This window comes from Atractosteus spatula, chromosome 5 (genome assembly GCF_055471065.1).
Source record: "Atractosteus spatula isolate fAtrSpa1 chromosome 5, fAtrSpa1.hap1, whole genome shotgun sequence".
NCBI classification, from domain to species: Eukaryota; Metazoa; Chordata; class Actinopteri; order Semionotiformes; family Lepisosteidae; genus Atractosteus; species Atractosteus spatula.
In genome coordinates this window covers 42,891,222-42,910,919 of record NC_142710.1, presented here as the reverse complement: position 1 = coordinate 42,910,919, position 19,698 = coordinate 42,891,222, and the positions used below count along the sequence as shown (strand labels likewise).

The window sequence follows — 19,698 nt, the reverse complement described above, 5'->3', positions numbered from 1 at the left end:
AAAGCACAGATACGCTCATCAACTAAATCCGACCAATCCCAAAATGTTCCAGGCACTTGTGTGGGGAACAGGAGCTAAGGTACCACCACCCTGTTGCTTGTTTCCTCCAATCTGCATTTATGGAAACTGTAATCCAGTTGAAAGAACAGAATTCCTCCTTTCAGCACGTTTCAGAACAACTTTAAAAAACAAAGAACGAAAAGTTTTCCAAAATACATTTTATTCTGTCACTTACATTAAATCTACACCCTGAACGCGAGGCAAACACTCCAGTTTAATACAGAGGAAAACATACTTGAGCTCGGGTGCTGAGCAGGACAGGTAGCAGCAGTGTGCGCTTTGAGATGACGAGCTGTCGCCCAGTCAGAGCTTCTCTGGACACGCTCCCATCTCGCTTGGCCCGGACTGCGGAATCTGTGATTGTCCTTGGCAACATGAGATTAACCCCAGAAAACAAATACTGGAACATACAATACACTGGGTGATCAGGAAGGGAATTTAATTACCTCTGTTCTACAAAGGTGCTTGCTTGTAAGTGAATCCTACAAACCTTTTTAGTTGATTCAGGAAGCTTTTCAATGTTAAGAAGCTAATCCGTCCACAAGCTGCAGTAATTGTAAAAATCAGACTGTACAAGAGATTCTGTGTGAATATGTTTTGGCTAAGAGTCCATACTGCACTCTTTCCACTTTTACCAACCAGACTCTACATATACAGGTTGAATTTGCCCAGCTGTTGCTCTTTAATTCTGCATTATTCTGCGCTTGATTTGTTTGAATTCAGGATTTCCAGATGGTTTTTCATTCCAGTTTGGAATGGGCAGTTATTAGGTAAGTTGGACACTCTGAAGCTGCACATGGCAAACAAGGACAGTGAGAGCACTCATGCCGCAGTCAACGTGCCTTAGAGGAAAGCCCATCTTATCAGAAAGTACAACCTTGACTGACTCCAGCCTTACGACTGTAGTTGTAGCAACCGTCTGCCTGCAGTGAGCTGGAGAATCCAGCTCACAGCAGACTGGTGGCGTTTGCGCTAGGAACGAACGCCACCTAGTGGCGAAAGAGCCACTCAGCAGCCCTCTTGAATTTCCGCTGTTAAGAACGTCACTGTGAAGAATGAAGTGTCAAAGGAAAAACAGCAATAAAATCCCCGTCTTAAATGAGGTGTTCAGACAGGGTTTGTTTCAGTTAGGAGGAAAGTAGAGCAAACCGAGTACAGAATTAAAAGTTTTTTTAAAGAGAAAATCTACATGCAAATAATTCAAATTTGCATTCATTCTGTATTTTTTTCAAACAAAAAGGATACAAGGTATCTGTAGACTCTGCATGTTAAACTATATTATATACAGGCAGGTTAGGAGTGCAATAAAAAATATACCCAAATATAATAATTATCAAGAAGATGAACATTATGTGTGCTTTCCGTACATCAGAAGCAAGGATAAAATAAGTTTGAGCAGTGGAACTTATTGTACCAATGTAACCTTGAATAATTATTAAATTATTTTAGGCAAAGCATAATCTCTGAGCTACCAAAGAGATACTGTAACAAAAAGTGCTGTGAACTGTAACAGTCTGTATCTCCTTCACTCAGAACCAACGTCTTGTTTACCTTTGTTCTGAGGCTCCTAAGTGACACGTTGTCAACACAACCCCTTCCACGCCTTGGCAGAGACAGGGGGTTAAGGTGAAACAGTACGGACTTACTGCACTCACATGCTAGAAGGAACAAATACCGTTGCTCCTTAACAGGGGAATTAGTGTTAAATAAGACTGTGATTCCATTACTGCCTGTTGGTGATGAAAATGTGCAGAATTGAGGGATACTGAGCTGACCTGTGCAATACAGTTTGTAATATTTCATATAGTGTTATATATGTACTGTGTATAATAGGAACATGTCCATCTATGTACTGTTGGTTTTACACTAGTATAAATAGGACCAATTGATTTTCTAAAAATGTCAGACTAAATTGCACATGATATCACTGCTTCTTAGGCTGTTGGATGCGCCTTGAAGAGAAAATAGCTTCATAACCCTTGTCTAATAAGAAAATGACATCACTGATTTCCTATCAAAGCACAGCTACATACTGTACGCATAAATCACTGACACACAACATGACACTACAGCAAAGAATAATCTACAACAACATCACTATGTAATAAAATGTTAGCTTGTTCTAAACTGCTCATAAACAAATGATTTTTCTTCTCTTAAACCCTCTTAGGCTCTCACCAGACATACAAACACACCCCGGGCTTGAAAACCATGTCACATACTGACTACTGTAAAAACACGCCACATCTAAAGCAGGCAAACAGAACACTGTTTAGGATTTAACAAGTCAGTTCTATAGCTTTGGACCAATTGCAATGTGCCCAGGTGAGATCATAGCCACATCTCCAGGTGTGTAGTCAAAGCCACTGCTAAACTTGTTCTGCCCAAAGACCAGTGCCCTTCCATGCAAAGTCAAAGACTCCTCTGAGTCCTGAGAGCTGATATAACTGGAACAGTCTCCTCCTTCACTCTGGAAACTGTTGCTCTGTACGGAGTGCTCTCCGCAGCGTGTCCTTCGAACCCTTGCTCCTCTGTCACTTCTCTACCTAAGAGCAAATACACCCACTGAGGCTTCCCTGGTTCAGGAGCACTAAGGGCCTTGGGGATCAGTGCATTGTAGTGAAAGGGTGTGCTTCTCCTCAAGACATTCAACAATAAGAAAAATACAAACATCTTAAACATCAAACCTACTCAGGCAACGTAAGAGTCAAGCCTTCGTACGTCAAGTTGTATATTTTGGTTCTTCGGTGCTAAAAGAGCAGATGACCAGACGCTGGTTTTGCGGGGCACCCACTGATCACAAGTCCACATTGTGGGGGGCACAGAATGAGTGATATACATGAAAAAACAGGGACCATAAACCTTCACAATTAAAACTGACACATACACTCATCTGTCAAACATTTGCTCACGGCAGAGCCCAGTGCTCTAGGCATCCCGAGAGCTGGTCACTAAAACAGCACCCCCAGAACCTGAACTCCTCAAACATTCAATAAAACCACCTACAGAAGGCCAACGCAGGGTGCCCTGTCTATTGTGTGTGTGCACATATTTACGAAAGTGTTCAGCAAATCTCCTGAGTCTAAACAGACAAAAACATCACAGCATTGCTGCTGTACGCAGTAATGGTCCATATTGGACTTTTCAAGCCACTCTTTTTGAAATCTACAAAAACAAAATACTTTGCTTCCAAATTGTTTCTAAAAGTATTTTTGGACATCCAGATTAAAAGGGGCTGGAAATATTTATACATTCATGACTTCTGACCTGTGCCCACTAAGATACAGATTTATACTGCTACCCAAATACATCCCCCCACCCCCCCAACAGTCTCCCTCCTACAGGCCCTTGTTGAAGTAGACTCTGCTGGTGTGGGGGCTGACCTCCTGGATCTTGGCCTGTAGCTCAGGCTCCAGACTGGACACCTTCATTGAGCTGCAAGTAGAAACACAGCTGTGAGTTGCACTCAGCAACCATGTCACAGACCAAGAAAAACAGAAAAAGATAAGAAACATACTGTAACATCATAGGTAGGTAAGGTCCCCTTTTGTAGGCCATAAAGTAATGGGGGACAAGGGCCACCATTTTTCTCAACCATCTGACACTGGAAGTGGAGGTGATATGGTCAACATCACACTCCAGCTAGCCTATTACCCATGGAAGGAGTAACCCCCAGTACTCATTCAGAAAGCAGGCTGAGTGGACCTGGGCACTGTCTGGAAGGAATTAGAGCAAGCTACATCACTTGCCCCTCCCTGGGATTGAACCCAGGACCTTCCGCTCAGGAGCTAAACACGCTTGCCATCTGAGCTACTACAGCTCCAACGTAACATCATAAAAGCTGCAAATGAGAGAAGCCCCATCTAGATTGTTCAGTAATTAGTATCTAACTGATCTGAAGATCTCATTCAGCTGTTCTTGGAGGAAGCCAGGTATCTGCTTCAATGACATGGCTGGGCAGATTGTTCCAGCCTCCCACAACCCTCTGGGTAAAGAAGTGTCTCCTGTTCTCTGTTTTAAATGCACCTCTACTTAGTTTCCACTTGTGTCTGGTTTGCCTTTCATTTTTCATTCTGGGTTGAATTTGTCAGTGATTTTAGAGGATTTTGAATACTTGTATCAGGTCTTCTGTGTTCAAGACTAAAGAGAGTCAGTTCCTTCAACCTGTCAGCATCAGTGTTAAACCCCAGAAATCTGGTGGCTCTTCTCTGGACTGCTTTCAGAGCAGCAGTATCTTTTCTACACATAATCATTTATAGTAAGAGAACTGAAAACGTGTTTGCTTACAATGACAGGACTGTGTTAGGGTTTAGGCTGATTGACTTTCCAAAACAAATCATTCAGCAAAACCTTGGAAACCACAAACAAGCAGACTTGTGTGGTCAGCTGTCTTAAACTTTCTACTCATTGGCAGCATAATACAATTTAAAAAAAAAATCACAGTTGTTTACTTTAAAGGAAGACCTGGCTCCTTCAAATAAAAGAAATGTGATACCAATTAAGAAGCTAATGTAGGAATGTTTTTCTTAATAGTAAAAGAAGTAAAGGAAGGAAAAGTATGATGCAAATAGACAACATTTAAGGCCGACCTACCTCTTCTGTGGGAACAGGGCGCAGCACAGTGGAGTGGCAAAGACCAGGCTGCAGGAGAAGAGCAGAGACATGCTGGGACTGTTCTGAGTCACTGGACTGGACACACCTCCATATCTCACACTGGAAATACCTCTATCTTTCACACTGGACCAGACACACCTCCATATCTCACACTGGACTGCATACACTGCTGCCTCTCACACTGGAACTGTTTATAATAGTTCTCTGTAGCCATTTAAGAAAAGGGTCTGCATTACTAACAGCATTGTCAAGCCTGTCCTGTGAAACACAAGCATGCTGCACACCTGACACACAGTGTCTTACTCACCACAGCCCCACCAGTCCAACCTGAACTGGAGCATTGAGCACTGGGAACCTCTGAAATAAATCAAACAACCCACTTCCATTAACTGTCTGGTCCATCTGGGCCTGCAGTCTTTAAAGACAGCAATCCTCTCAAATTCTCCAGCAAACAACAAAGCTGCATTTGCTTTCTGTTCCAGGTTTCAGAGCTGATGTTGTACACAGGCAGACATCATTTCCTGCCTTGAAACAGCTTTTAGCAGCTTTACTTTTACTTATATACAATTATATAATTGTTTCCAGGCTCCACGGCCGAAACGTTGTGTTCTCTTTCTTCTTTTTTTCAGCATGGAATAAACCTATTACTTGTTCCTTTGCAGCCTACGCATGCTGACGCAGCTACCCACCTGAACTACTACCTTATATACAATTATATAACAATTAAAGGATAAAATCCTGAACTCTGTGTAAATGGTGTATAACAGCACGAGTGTCTTCGTTGAGTAATAAAATAGTTATCATTATTTACATGAAAATAAAATCAGCTTCACTGCTAATCTTATGCCTTCATGAGAGCTAAAAGAATTAAAGGGAAATGCGAATGGGCATTTTAAGTGGATCTAGAGGAGAAAGACCATGCCCCCTTACCTTCATGAAGGCTTTCTTTTCCAGGGCGTTCATGATGACAGGAGGGATAGCTAGGGGCAGAGGACAGACAAACAGGCTCAGTTCAGTGCCTCTCCATTCAGCACTCAGTGATGGAGAGACTGTATTGCTCTCCAAAAAGAAACATTGGTTAGCACTGGGGCCCAGGGTTCATATTATTAACTAATATCCAGTATTCATTTTCTATAATAATAATACATGTTTTTATATAACACTTTTCACCCCAAAAGATCCTACAGTGCTTTAGGGATTGGAGGGGACATACTGATGTGGCACTCCCACATGAGCCCTGATTCACGGACACAGTGGTGATGGCATTGCCAATAGATCTACCACAGCAGCCAGTTCTCACTTCTGAGGCATGGCAGCCACTCCTGACAGGGCAAAGTGAAGAGATAAGAAGCTCAGCACCATTCTTTGGGGAGATCAGGAACTAAGTCGCAGAGGGGCAATTTAATGGGCCATTTGCACTCAAACCTATAGTGCAAGGTTTTTATAACGTGGAAGGAAACTGGAAAAAGCCCACAGCAGCATACTGTATGGAGAACAAGCTCCCCACAGACCCATCAAACCCAGCCTTCTTGAGCTGTGAGGCAGCAATGCTGTTTATCCACTAGAAGTAATACTATAATTATCACTAATTACCTGAAAATAAAATCATAAGATGGTAGTTACTGGCCAGCAAACATAAAAGGACAATACAGAGCTCAACCACATCAAATGTACACTCCAACACAAGGGAACTGTTTGATTGACACAGAACACCTCTCTTCATGGGGTCAAAACATCCTCCCGTACACAATCAACAGCATGAGGCCCTGCCTGGAGCTCAAGACATAGCTTTCATCATAGCTTTGGTGTTTGGGTCTGCTCCCTTCTGTGCTTGGTGTTGTGAAACAGAAATACTGAGCCTAAGTTTCCTCTATGAGCAAACTGTCCAGCTCCTTCATTTGCTATGGACTGGGAAGCCTTGCTTATGTTAGGAAAAAAAGGAGCAGTATCTTAGTGAGTGCACAGCAGGAATTCCCAGTCTGGCTTTCATAAGAGCTTTTTCTTAACCAAACATTCCTTAACCAAACCAACAAGTCGCATATAGTTAGCTGGTATAAGTGGAGGAACTGAAAATTAAAAACTTAAACCATAGTCTATTATGGGTTCAATTATTTAATTGAGTGCTCAGGTGGAACAGAAGCCAGCAGGTGTGTGAGTTCCCAAGACCGGGGTGGGAAACCGCTGGAGTTCTGGATAGCTACAGTGCTAGGAGTGATAGGTGTAACTGGAGTCCACAAATTAGCAAGGGAGCAGTGCTGTGGTGAGAGAGCCCAGGCCTAAAGCAACAATGTTTCACTGGGGTTTGCTCTCAGACAGGACAGGACAGTTACAGTGAGCACCAGGCCCAGAGCAGGCACACTCCTCCATCCAGCTCCTGCACAGACCAAGTCTCCTGTGCAGGACACAGTGGCTCCGACACTGGAGGAGACAAACCACAGTCCCCAGAGACACCGGCACAGCCGGTCCAAACAGGCCTTTCTGAATACTCCCCGCCTTCCAAATCACGGTACCTCATCAGCAATCATCTGTAATGGGACTTATTAACAGTTGCCAGTTAAATATATTTAGGGGAGCGGTGGACAGAGCTCTGGGCTTGTAACTGGAAGATTCTGGGGTCAAATTCTAGGTGAGGCACTGCTGCTGTACACTAGTACCTTCAATCAGAGAGCTCCAGTAAAATACTCAGCTGTACAAACAGATGCAAATGAAAATCGCTTGGGATAAAGGCATGGTTACACCAAATCACTGCAAATATTATGCCTTCATGAAAGCCAAGAAAATTAAAGGAAAGGGAATGGGCACATTCAGAAATGGTCTGTCACATGACCACTCTTGGTTGTATTGCTAGCAATCCGCCTCACTCTGAACTCAATGCTAAGAGGTTTCTCTTGTAAGCACTGTACCCGCTACACCAGGGCAGGTACACACTCCGCAAATAATCCCCTGTTCTGTTTCAGTGCTTAGTCAGAGCAGTGTCACCACTAGCCCCCCAGGGGGCGCTCTTACCCATAGCAGGCACTGCCATGCCAATCCGGGAAACCACCACCTGGGCGATGGCCTGGCGGGCAGCGATGGTGGACTCTCCCAGCCGCCTCCCCTCCTCATCCGTCACTGGGATCCCAAACTTTAGCTCCCTGAGGAAGACAGTGATGAGCACGTCTGCCCCTGGTCAGCCTGCCTCTGCACCTCTGACATCGTGGGGATTTATCCCACAAACCTTCATTTTCCCAGTGAAGCTTCACCGGATTTAAACACATCAAACTACAGTGGTACAGGGGCCTTCTCTCTAAATGGAGCTGGGGTATATTTTACAGTACTCCATTTTAACTTAGAATTGAAGGGGAAAGGGCATGAAGGACTTAGTGCAAACTAAAGAAGAAACAGTATAATTTCTCCAAGCTGTCTGACATACGTAGCTGGAGAAAAGCAGGAGCTCTCTGCAAATACAAGTCAAAACTGATCTGCTCCAGATTTCTTATAGCACTTTGGGAACTACATTCACACCACACTGCACCAAATGTTTTTACTAATAAAGGCTCCAATAGAGCTCTAAAGGGATTTCCAGGATGTTCATTTAAAACCCCCAACTGTGTATGCCCAAGCAGTTAGCCTTACAGATCCCTCACGGTCAAGTTTCTAAAGTTCGAGACTGCTTGTGAGTTTTTAATCAATCAATCAAGTACTCAGACTTGCCCATTTGATTGATCACGACGAAATTATTCCAAACCTTATTTTCTTTTCTAAAGAAACAGGGAAGTGTGAAAAATCCCTGCCGAATCCCACCCTGGATCCCGGGCGCCAGCGCAGGGATGAGCTAATTCTAACCCTTCCCAGCAGCCTCACCTCTGTCTCATGAAAGGGATGTTGATGCAGTTCGCAGCGGCCACCGCAGCGAAGGGGACAAAGCGGCTTATTATAGGAGGAAAGTGCTGGAGAGAGCAAAGGAGAGGAGAGGAGTGTGGGTTGGCACCAGAGCACTGACAGCCATTCCGCTGAGCGAGTCAAAGAGGACCCCACAAAAGGCCCACACAGTTCCACTGAAATACTCTTTACTACCACAAATACTGGCGCATGTAGAAACTATACAGTATATGAACAATGCAGGCTTCCCGGATCAGTGAGTACCTGGAGATCGCAGAGCACCTTAGATTAGGGGATTTATTAACCCTGAAGACTTTGTCAATAAAGCTTTTATAAAACCCCAAATTCAGCATTTAAAAATCTTTATATTTAGTTCATAACCATGCAACTGATCATTGTTAAGAATCAGTGGTGACCAGACAAATAATGCTCTATTTACAGTATGCACTGTTCAGCTAACAGATTAGATATATACAAGGTTTAATATGGAATTTGCAACCTCGAAATTTAAGTGTTACCAGCGATTTTCTTGAAATTATCTTGTATCGTCTAATATGGAAATAGCGTGCATACAGTAACTGATCGGGATTATCTTAAGTTATTTTGTCTTCTACCTGTAATATAGCTAGTTATAATATTACAGATTATATTAATGGTTAATAATAATTAAAGAAGAAGTTCAAGTAGGTAGCGGCATCAGCATGCGTAGGCTGCAAAGGAACAGGTGAAGGTTTATTCCGTGCTGAAAGGAAAAGAAAAGAGACACAACGTTTCGGATGTGGAGCCTTCTTCAGATATGCACTGATATGAAGATATGAAGATATGAAGAAGGCTCCACATCCGAAACGTTGTGTCTCTTTTCTTTTCCTTTCAGCACGGAATAAAGCTTTACCCATTCCTTAACAATGATTAACTGCATTTATACAGTGCTTTTAACCCACAAGATCCCAGAGCACATGCAGTATAGAAGAGATCCACACTGATGTGCAGCCCCCACCTGGGCAGCACACAGCAGCCACACTGCACCCCCACTCACGGAAAGAATGATTTTGAAAGAGCTGCAGAGGATTTGCAAACAAGGAGGAAACACAGCTGGACGTGGCTGAATTTGGCAGTAAGAAGAGACCTCCGAGAAGCGAGAGTATGAGCGGTGTGTAGAAGCCTTACTGGGCCTGTCCGCCCCGCAGTACCTTGGTGAGAGACTTCAGTCCCAGTGCAGTGAGGACCGCTCCTGTTGTGGCGCTGATGTAGGCTGCCCCCAGCTGACTGAAAAACACAGCAAGTGACATGTTAGCTACTGTATGTCTGCAAGGGCTCTGCTATGGATACTCTGTGTGCAAACTGAACAAGTCAGAATGCACATTTCTTCTTGCCAAGAACATGACATGAATGACTGAGTGTGTGAAGAAATTAGTGGGACGAGATGGTAAAGAGACTCATGTTGGACAGCAGTTTGATTCATTTCGGTGTAGGCCATGTTGTGGGCATACTGTAGTGATGAAGACAAATTTGGTATTCTAACAGCGTTTTTCCATACAAATGTTCTGAAAACAAGATCATACACACACAGTTGTGAGTGCTTTGATAAGCATCAATGAGATTGTCACACAGCAAAAATTAATGAGCAAGAGGATAAAGTGGGCAGCAGTGGTGAGTAAATAGACTCATAAATAGACCATGGTGAGAGACTGCTTTTGACCCTTGAGCTAGCAGACTGCTACAGTGAAATAGGTTATATAAGTGTCAGCAAAATAAAGTAATACTTTCATTAATAGTGGCCCCAAACAGCTCTGTTGGTAGAGCATGAGACTCATAATCTTAGGGTAGTGGGTTTTTGTCTCATGTCAGGCGCCAGGTCCTCCATGTTGGAGGTTGGGCACAAGGATAACAACCCTGTCCTGTAAAAAACTAATGTAACGGAAACAGTGACAGGATGTTGCTGCCCCTACATGCAAACACCCATTCCATTAATATTATATCCAGGTACTGTATGTAACTATTAATACCATTTTAATTAGTAAAAATATCTCAAGAACACCTACGTTTTAAGCTTCGTTTTGTCCGTCTGGGTCGCTTTACCAAACCAATGATTTTATTTATGTTATCAGTGTCTGGTATTTTTGTTATTCCTTGATTTTACAAGATAAAGCATTTGAGAACAAACTCATTTACATTTATAAAGTCAATGGTACCACAGCACCTCCTCATCTAGGACTTGAACCTAGGCCATCCAGAGGCTCTGGGAGGTCTCTCTTACCTCACACCTAAAGTCATTCCAGGCCATGGCCTTCAGGACACAAAGCCACAGAAAATTGAATATGATAACCAGGCCAAAAATCATGTCAGCATGAAAACACAATGTGAAATGTTTGTGTGGCCCAATCTCCAGTGCACTGGCACGAAATCATTTTGAGGTCCAACTGTTAAAGAGCTTTTCCAGGTGTGAAAATGAGCACATGCATAAACTCTATCGGACTCTCAAACCATGTCAGTCATAGAAAATACTCACAACATGAACACAAAGTATCCCCTGCAGTTTGATGGCCAGGCTTAAACTGTTAATGTTAGTTCCTTATGGTGATGCAGACCCCTACAGTGCTGGATTTCCCTGCTACAGGCATCGCAGTGGTATTCACTGTTGAGGAGCAGCTGTGTGGCTTGGGACTGGAAGCACAGCTGAGAGAGATGTCAGCCGAATCTGGGCTGGGGATGAGCCGAGATCAGTGGCTGAGCACATTTTCCCCAGTGATAATACACTTGAGACACAACACCAAGCACAACATGGAAGTGAATCAAACTCCTCAGTGCCTGAGCACTTAACCCTTAGCATCATGCTGGCCTTGATTGCAGCTGTTCAGAAGGCTGAAACTTATACCAAGAGCACAAATGTTTTGTGAGGGTGCCCATTTATTTATTTATTTTGCAAATAGCACAAGTAACTGTGCTACAAACACCTTTAGGTTTATTTGCAAGCATGTGATGAGAAACAAAGTTATTGTTCTAAAACCACACAGAATCCTCACCTGGAAGTACTCATTCTTTCTTAGTGGGATGTTCTCAGATGGTAGATAAGTCCTGAACCGAGAACAGGATTTTGCTTTTATGTATTAAAAAGGTGCAGGACATGAACATTACAGATGAGCAGGAGGACACCGCATGCAGGTGATTAAGACTGAACAGCTCATGTACCCCAGCAGGGAGGTCGCAGGTCACCCTTAAGAGGGGGAGAGAGACTGCCAGCAGGGCTTTCCACAAAACAAGCAGCTACATTTGCAAGAAGGGATCATAGCCTCCTACTTCACAGTGATGGGGGCATCTCCGCTGCGGTTGGTGTAGTTGACAACGGCGTTGAAGGACTGGTTGACCCACTGCCAGAACACCACAGTGGGTGTCGTCCTGCAGAAGAAGAGAGGAAGAGATGCATCATCGTGCTCTTTCAATCTGCCTCCAGGCTTCTTCCACTCTTTATAAAGGCCCTGCCATTTTGGCTTGTAGCACCTCTACTTTTGTGACACTTTTGGCATGAGTGAAGACGCTCGATAAATGAGTCAAGTCATGCTAGGCTTACAGCATCTTACTTCTTACAGGGTGTCACTGTAAGAGTCTCTTTAACCTATTGAAATGGGTTCAATGTGTTCAAGAAATGTGCTTCTGTTTTCAGGAAGCTACAGCAAAGCAACATCCTATGCCTCTTTCTGGCGACACAAGAATATTATTCAAATCCATGACATGACAAAACTAGCACTGCAAATACAGTAGCACCCCACCCACTGGGAAGTTCAGGAGAACTGTCTGGAGCGCTATTCTGAGCAGCATTACTAGGCTAAAGGGGCTCTGTACAGTCTCCAGATTTCAAGTGCCTGATCTCCCTAACAAACAAGCAATGCAGATCAGAGTAGATGAGACGACTGTCTATAACAACACAGAGTACACAACTACTGTATGTGGTGATAGCACTACACTTCGTAAAAGATGGTCCACTGAGACAGAAATATGCGTCATGATTTTTGCTTTGAATTTTTCTTTCACTGACATTTAACTTCTTTCTCCCATAAAAGTGTTCATTTTGAGGGTTCACGTTTGATTAAAACGATTCACCTCATATAAGGAAGTGTAGACATCACTGTGTGACCCCCCAGAATTCCAGTAAGAGCTTTTTTGAAGACCATCTTTATAACATACAAGTTAATGTACGGTACATCCCAGGGAACATTAAGAAATTGCTTGCTTCCACATTGCAGTCCTCCTCTTCAATTCAACAAAATGGGACATCACTGTAAGGGGTAAATACATTATGTAACTATATTATTTATTTAAGACCAAGCACCAAAACATTTAGTTAAGGTGTCGGATATTTGTGTAGATGACCAGTCTGTGTGGCTGGATTTGGCTTAGCAAATTTGAGGCGCAAATAAAAAATATTTAGAAACAAAGTTTGCAAGCAAATTATTGGTGCTTTTTCAGCAGCTAGTTTTCAAACTGGACTCCCCATCTCTGAGCAAAATATCCAGTCTCTTACATACAAAATTCATATCCTGTAAGACCATTCTCATTTCAAGACACATTTGCCCTTTTTAATAAAAAGGGAATAAAACAAATGTAATGTTGCTTAAAATGCTTTAACAAAGTTGAAAATCACTTTTACTCAAGTTTGAGCTCAGTTCACATTGTTTTTAGTTATGGCCCTTCTGTAACCCTTACCCTCAAGGTAACTGCCCTGCTATTTCCACTCTTTGTGGAACAGCCACAGCAAACAAGTGCACCACACGCTTCAGATTTCATCAGACATAAAAACTGGTTTTTCTTCATTCTTAAAATCCCGTCATCAACAAAGCCAGCAAATGTGACACCAGTGCCCGATCCCTGTCGAACTATCCTTCGAGTGCTCTTCAGTTAGGTACAGGAAGAGTCAAGGATAACAAAAACCAATTCAAAAATCAATCAAGTGAAAAACCAAAGATGTCCCTCTGGCTTTGCGGAAGACATTGATATTCCCCATTACAGCAGTAATTCGAAAGTAAAGAGAATCACATAATCCTATGATCGGGAACGCTTTTTGATCAAACTGCTGGCGACAGTCCGTCAGCAGGGGCTGTCACAGCTGCAGGGAGCTGGTGCTTTGTTGAGCTGCAGCTGTGAGCCTGTCTAAACTCTCATGAACCCTGTTTGAAGGAGAAACAGTCTGTGTGAAAGCTCACAGGAAGTGTGTGTGTACTGGTCAAGAGACAGAGGGCAGTCAGAGGCGAGATCAACGAGAAGAGGACCCTGCAGTCCTTCCCAAGGGGACCAACGGGAAAGAGCGAGGATCCTGGAGGGCTTACGGCCACGGCGGTGGAGCTGTTGGTGTGGAAAGCGTTCCCCACACTGGGACTTCGCTCCTGTGTGGTCGTGCTGGAGGGCGTCTGAGAGGTGACAGTAGTAGTGAGAGTATACTGTGGTACTGAGGAAGAGGTCATGTCTGTGTATTCCAAACTGGGCTAATGCGTACTGTATGTGAAAAATGGGTGAGTAGTATGAGAAATCATTATATGCAGATGAGCCTGGAAAGAGCTCACCCGGGAAAGGTAAGGTCTGTCTGTCACTCTGACTGTATGTGCTGAGTCTGTCACAGCGGACACATACAGTACAGTACTGTACATCCTGTTGCAGCCACAGAGAGAGAAAGCACTTGTTCAATTTGACTGTTTTTTAAACAAATAGGAAATAAATGCAACCAGGACATGTTTAAACAAGGTAAAAGTTGAAACCTGTAGAAGGTGAGCATGCAGCCAGTGATGGTCATGTTCATTGGCACCTGGGCCGACATGCGTCCAATCAGGATCATCTTCTCGCCAGTGTCGGGGTGGAAGGCGGAGTCATAGATGTACTTGGCCCTCCAGAGCTCATCCTCCGTCAGGCCCGGCTTCACTATCCCCAGCCTGGACAAAAGCCACACGTCAATCAGCCACCTGCTTCTCATTCTCTGAGCTCTGACATTTTATGTCTTTGTAATACTTCACTTTTCAAGCCAGTCCACTGAGTTAACAAAGCTTGTGAGATAACTTGTTTGATCTGACTGATATCAGTCAGTGACAAATACAGTGCACTTCAGATTTCTTCTTACTCCTGATGAAATAGGAACAAAATATATCAGAGAGAAGAATGCCTTACAGGCTGGATACTGTGTCTCACTTAAAAAGGATTAGTAATGTTATACTGTATCATACTAGCACTGCACACAGCCAAGTCATATTTGTCATAAATAAATTCCAGAGGTTAAGGCAGAGTTTGAATGAGGCTACCCAACCACATGCCTTTTTCACTAAACAGGGGGATTAAATAATCAGATCAATTAGCTACTAACTACCAAACAGGCTGGGTGAGTTGATTGGCCATTGTTTGACCACTGTATGCAGCAGTATAGTATGTGACATTCACTGCTCCTCCTCTTCTTGTGCTCCTTGTCATACATCTGGCCAGATAGGTGACAGATAAACAGTCAGGGACACTTTCAGGTAATGCAAACAGTTGCATATCCTTTTTTTTTTGCATTATCATTTTTATTCATTTAAGTTGCACAACAAAACTTACTACAGGGGCTCTTTGTGAAAAGTGCAAATAGGGTCCGTATGTGATAGCATGCACATGGTTTCATAACTGTGACACATTAGTGCCTGCTGTCTCAATCACCGTGTCACAGGCCAGTTAATGGCGCCTGAATGTCTTTGCTACCACACAGCTTGTTGTGATCGCATGTTTTTGATAAAGGATTTTACACAAATCTGAATGACAGTTTCACAGACAACCTTGAGGGCCCTTAGGTACAGTAGGTGCCAGATTCTCTCCTTGAGTGTCTGTAACTGTTGAACAGGAACTTTAAAACTTAAGGCTTTAAAATTGTTGATTAAAAAAGACACAATATCAAGCATGAAATGGAGGAGAGCCAAACTCATTACCCTGTGGAAGTCTGATCTTGTGTATGTGGCACAGATAGTCAAGGGACAGGACTATTTACAGAAAGGAACAGCTCTGCCTGTTAGTATATAAAACAGCTGCATTCTAAGTCATTATAAGGTTTTGAGGCCCAATTTTGAAGCCCTTGTAGCCCCCGCACTGTTCACAGACCACACAGGTTCCCTGGGAAAGCTCCTGTGAGGTCATAGTGTGAAACAGGAGAAGCCTGTGCCACTCCAGCTTCCCCCTGGCACCTGCAGCCCGGCCCCTGGAGAGCTTCTGCCCCCACTGCCCAGGGTACAGTACTGCCCCTGCTGCCCCGCACCCCCGCCGCCCTCAGCCTCACTTGTAATTCTCCACCGTCCTCCGCGCGTCCTCCAGGGTGTCGCTGGACAGCAGCACGTTCAGGGGGTTGGTCACGTTGAAGAAGTGCGTGGCTCTGCCCACGAAGGTGCCCTGGTCCCATCGCGGCTCCTCAATGTCGATGTCGAGTGGCAGATCGCCGGGCATCCTTCCTCTTCACCTGCCTCTTTCTGAAGCACACGAACACCACGCGCTGTGTCAGCCCTATTTCACTGTCCTTAAAACACGGACAGACTTGTTTCCTGCTCCAGCGTAACGTCGGCTGCAGGTTTTCCGTCTCCAAGTGATCGACAGCCCGTTTTCCCAAACTGTTTCATGAGCCAAAAACAGAACTAAAGAGTTTGTTTGCCTTTTTAACCATGTCGTCTCATTGGATTTGTACCAAATACTTCCCAGGATATTGTGAGCATGTGTTGCTCTAGTGCAAAAAAAGACATGGGATTTGAGGTTAACCCTGTGGATACTGATACAAGTACTGTATACCTTGCTTATTCAAAGGAGGACAAAGGCGTAGCTTTGACAGGCCTGTAACTATAGTGATACACACAAGGTTCTCACTGTATAACCATGTGAGTCAATTTAGGTTTTATCTTCTGGAGCCAGAGCCAGACCCGGAACAGCTGATGGGATATTCCAGTGCTCCAGCCATCTCTCTGTTTTCAGACAGGACAGGGCAGGAGCACTGAGCCCTGGACAGGGCACCGGTGGGGGAAAAGGCCATTTCAAATAATCAGACCAATCCCTACTCCCTAGAACTGCCTCGAACTGGGGGGCAGCAGAGCTAACTGTCCAGCCACCATGCCACTCCATTCCCAACTTGGAAACTGGTTTTCAGCCTATTTGTAAAGACAAACTGCTGTAGATGAAATTTACTCAGCAGATCAGTTTTATTGGTGTTCTGCTTCATTAAGTCCATGCTTTACATAAAAAATATATTTTTTAAATTTTATGTTTAAATTAAAATTCCACATTTTAATTAATGCTGCGTAACTGCATAACAATCATAACAGTGAGCAGTTTCCTCCAACTCTCTCCTCAGTGCTATTCACTGTAACACTCTGTTCCTCACACAACTCCCGAAACGGAACAAGTTGCTGTGCAATAGGAGTCTTATCCATAAACCAGTCTAGTCGTAAACTGCAACAGCAAGACAGAACTGACATTTGGCAGCTTGGCCTTCACCACTATGCAGGGCCTTATGTAGATGGTCACCCACTAAGAAGGTTGATACTTACAGTACATCATGGGAACGGAAATGCTGTCAGAAAACTAGACATTTCCACCGGATTTGGAGGCGCTCAATTTCATATAGCAGGACTCTGTGACTTTAAGATCCAGACTCTCGCAGAGAAAGCCCGCTGTGTCTGACTCACCATATCGTTCATACTGCCAAAACGCTTTTTAAACACTGAAACAGGAAATGATCAAATCAGGGATTATTGCATCTCTAATCCCAGTCCTGTCTGGTGAGGCTTTTATTTATCCTTTAAAACCAAAGCCACATGGAGAGAAGTCCCACCTAATTCACTACTTCTCTTAGTCCCCAGCACCTTCAGAGGCAAGGACATCTCACATACTCGAGAAACAAAAGTCTTTCACTTAAGAGCTTAGTTGCTTGTTTAAAGTGTGTTAAAAGCCGTTTGGTTGATGTGAAAATGTGAAAATGAAACTGGAGCCCAGTTATCAGCAACGGTCGCAGTTTTTGCCGTGACATTAGTCTTGCATGTTTCTATCAAATTTCCTTGTTCTGTCATCCCATTGATACAGTATGTGTACTGTACATTAAAGCAATTGAGACGTCTGTTGTTTTTACGTTACTCACTGCCTTAACTACATTTGTTGAAATTAACTTAAAAAGCTTAGACCTTTGCGCACTTTGCGCGTAACTCCCGGTCTTCAGCCGGACTTGTAAAGACGGTGCTGACGAACTACAGACACGCAGAATGACACTGAGCTTTGCGCTGTGTGAGGCCTCGCTAATAACCCCTGCATGGAACAGAAAAGCGAAACCACTCTTCTGCGCTTTGCGCTGCAGAAGCGTGACAACGGGGTGTCGATGCACAGCTAGGAAACGAGGATAACAGGTACCGCGGACAGCACTAGAAAAATAATACCGGCGAGATGTTAATATCAGCTCAGACGGCGCTCGCTTCATAAAACGTGCGCGCTAATTCATCTTTCCATAGTTTGAACTGATAAAGGGCGGAAGTCTTCTTATGAAGATCGAAATACTCTGACGGCTCTTTCATTTCCGAAAAATCCCAAAGGCACGAAAATGCGCTGATACTTCAGTGGCACAACGCGGCCATCCATCTGAGCCGAGCAACTAAAATGAATAAACGCCGAGCAGGAGCGCACGCAGGCGCTGTTGTGATATATTTAATGTCAGGGTATAAAAACGTACCAACCCCTGAGCTCAGGCTCCTCGGCGACAGCTCAGTGCTCCTTTCACAGACGCGGGTAGACCCGACCTCTCAATGATAAAACCGGGGCACACGGACGGACACCCAACCGCACCAGTCCAACTAGCTTGACAGCCGGCAGCCAGTTAGCTGTCAAACTCCGGCCAGAGAGGCCAATGACAAGGCGGAGTTTCAGCAACTGAAGAGCAGAGGCGGTCTTGTCTGGGCGTGTGTGACAGGCTGTTCCGCCATTGGTTTGCTGGTGTTCGACTGTAATTCCTGATTATAAGGCTCCCTGCACGCCGGATAACCTTGTTTCAAAGGCAATTTGTCTGTTTAGTTGATTCCTGGACAGTCTCCTGAAATTGCATAAAATGTCATAACAAATAGTTTAGAAAAAAGGACTCAATTTATTATTGTATGAAAACCGAAGAAATACTAAAGGTATTACTAAATATATCAAATATGCTGGAAATTAGAGCAATGTCGTGATGTTTTAAATCAGTGGTTCTCACACGTTTTGGACTAAGTACCACCCCTGATCAAACCAAAGCATCCAAGTACCACTTACAAGTCATCTTCTCATAGGAACCCCAGAAAATCTCAATGATCAACATGAGCACAAGCGCGCACACACTCACACACACATATAATAAATATAATAATAAACTTTATTTGATATAGCGCCTTTAAAGTTGGCTTCTCAAAGCGCTTTACAGAATGACAAAGGAACAACAACAATTAAAAATAAACAATAAAAAAGCACAATTTCAGTGAGAGGGGTGAGCCTGTTTAGTCGAGCAAAGCAGATGTGAATTCATTGGTCGAGCCTTGATACAATTCACAACAGTCTAACAGATTTTAAAGCCTCAGGTATATTCTTGACGGCCAAGGCCTCGAGGTGGATGCTGCAGTGCGTCCACTTCATTTCTGGAGCAACGTCTCTAATTCGTGTAACTACAGTACACTGCTGTGTCTGCCTGTTATCGCTTTAGCACCGTCTGTACAAACTCCGACGCATTTTATCAAGGCGATAACACTCTTCGATAAATTCATTCAGAAACTGAAATATGTGCTCTCCTGTAGTTCTTGTGGGTAGCGGCTTACAGAAAAGAAAGTCCTCACGGGACATACCCTCAAACTCGTATCTAACGTAAACGAGCAAATTGGCCAATTCAAAGGCATCTTACAGACTCATCTAAATGCAATGAAAAGCATCTGCTCACCTTAAAGGCCCTATCAGAGTACTTCTGACATCAACCGCCATATCAATAATTCTACGAGTGACTGTGTCTTTCGAAGGGGGCAGCAGGTCGAGCTGTTTAGCAGCTTTTTCTCCACTCATAGTACGTGTCAGCTCTTTTGCCAACGGTAAACAGTTGTTCACAAATAGTGTGGGGCTTATCTGCTTTAGCAATCCACAAGCTTGCATTTTTCCTCGTTTCCATTTCAGGAGTCCGTCTCA

At 43.8% G+C, this 19,698-nt stretch overlaps 1 protein-coding gene across 2 annotated transcripts; it reads right to left on the bottom strand.

Moving 5' to 3' along the window:
• Positions 1-203: 203 nt before the first annotated feature.
• On the bottom strand, positions 204-18,356 carry sfxn3 (sideroflexin 3). Of its 2 annotated transcripts, none has more exons than XM_088917392.1 (11): positions 18,236-18,356; positions 15,815-16,001; positions 14,283-14,453; positions 11,833-11,931; positions 9,726-9,801; positions 8,518-8,603; positions 7,681-7,808; positions 5,605-5,654; positions 4,982-5,031; positions 4,654-4,701; positions 204-3,495 (listed from the first exon to the last, which is right to left on the bottom strand). In XM_088917392.1, the coding sequence occupies exons 2-11, from the start codon at positions 15,976-15,978 to the stop codon at positions 3,399-3,401; spliced, it is 969 nt and encodes a 322-aa protein (XP_088773518.1). In that variant the 5' UTR covers positions 15,979-16,001; positions 18,236-18,356; the 3' UTR covers positions 204-3,398. The 2 variants fall into 2 exon arrangements, with proteins under 2 accessions (XP_088773518.1, XP_088773519.1); XM_088917393.1 differs by having other exon boundaries at positions 18,240-18,291.
• Between the last annotated feature and the right edge of the window lie 1,342 nt (positions 18,357-19,698).

What these genes read in the sequence shown, in the direction of transcription:
- sfxn3 (XM_088917392.1), bottom strand. Translation starts at nt 15,978, where the DNA reads ATGCCCGGCGATCTGCCACTCGACATCGACATTGAGGAGCCGCGATGG. An exon ending in AGGACGGTGGAGAATTACAA is followed by an intron (nt 14,454 to 15,814) that starts GTGAGGCTGAGG and finishes GCTTTTGTCCAG; the next exon opens with GCTGGGGATAGTGAAGCCGG. An exon ending in AAAAGAAAGCCTTCATGAAG is followed by an intron (nt 5,032 to 5,604) that starts GTAAGGGGGCAT and finishes GATTTATTTCAG; the next exon opens with AGGTTCCCAGTGCTCAATGC.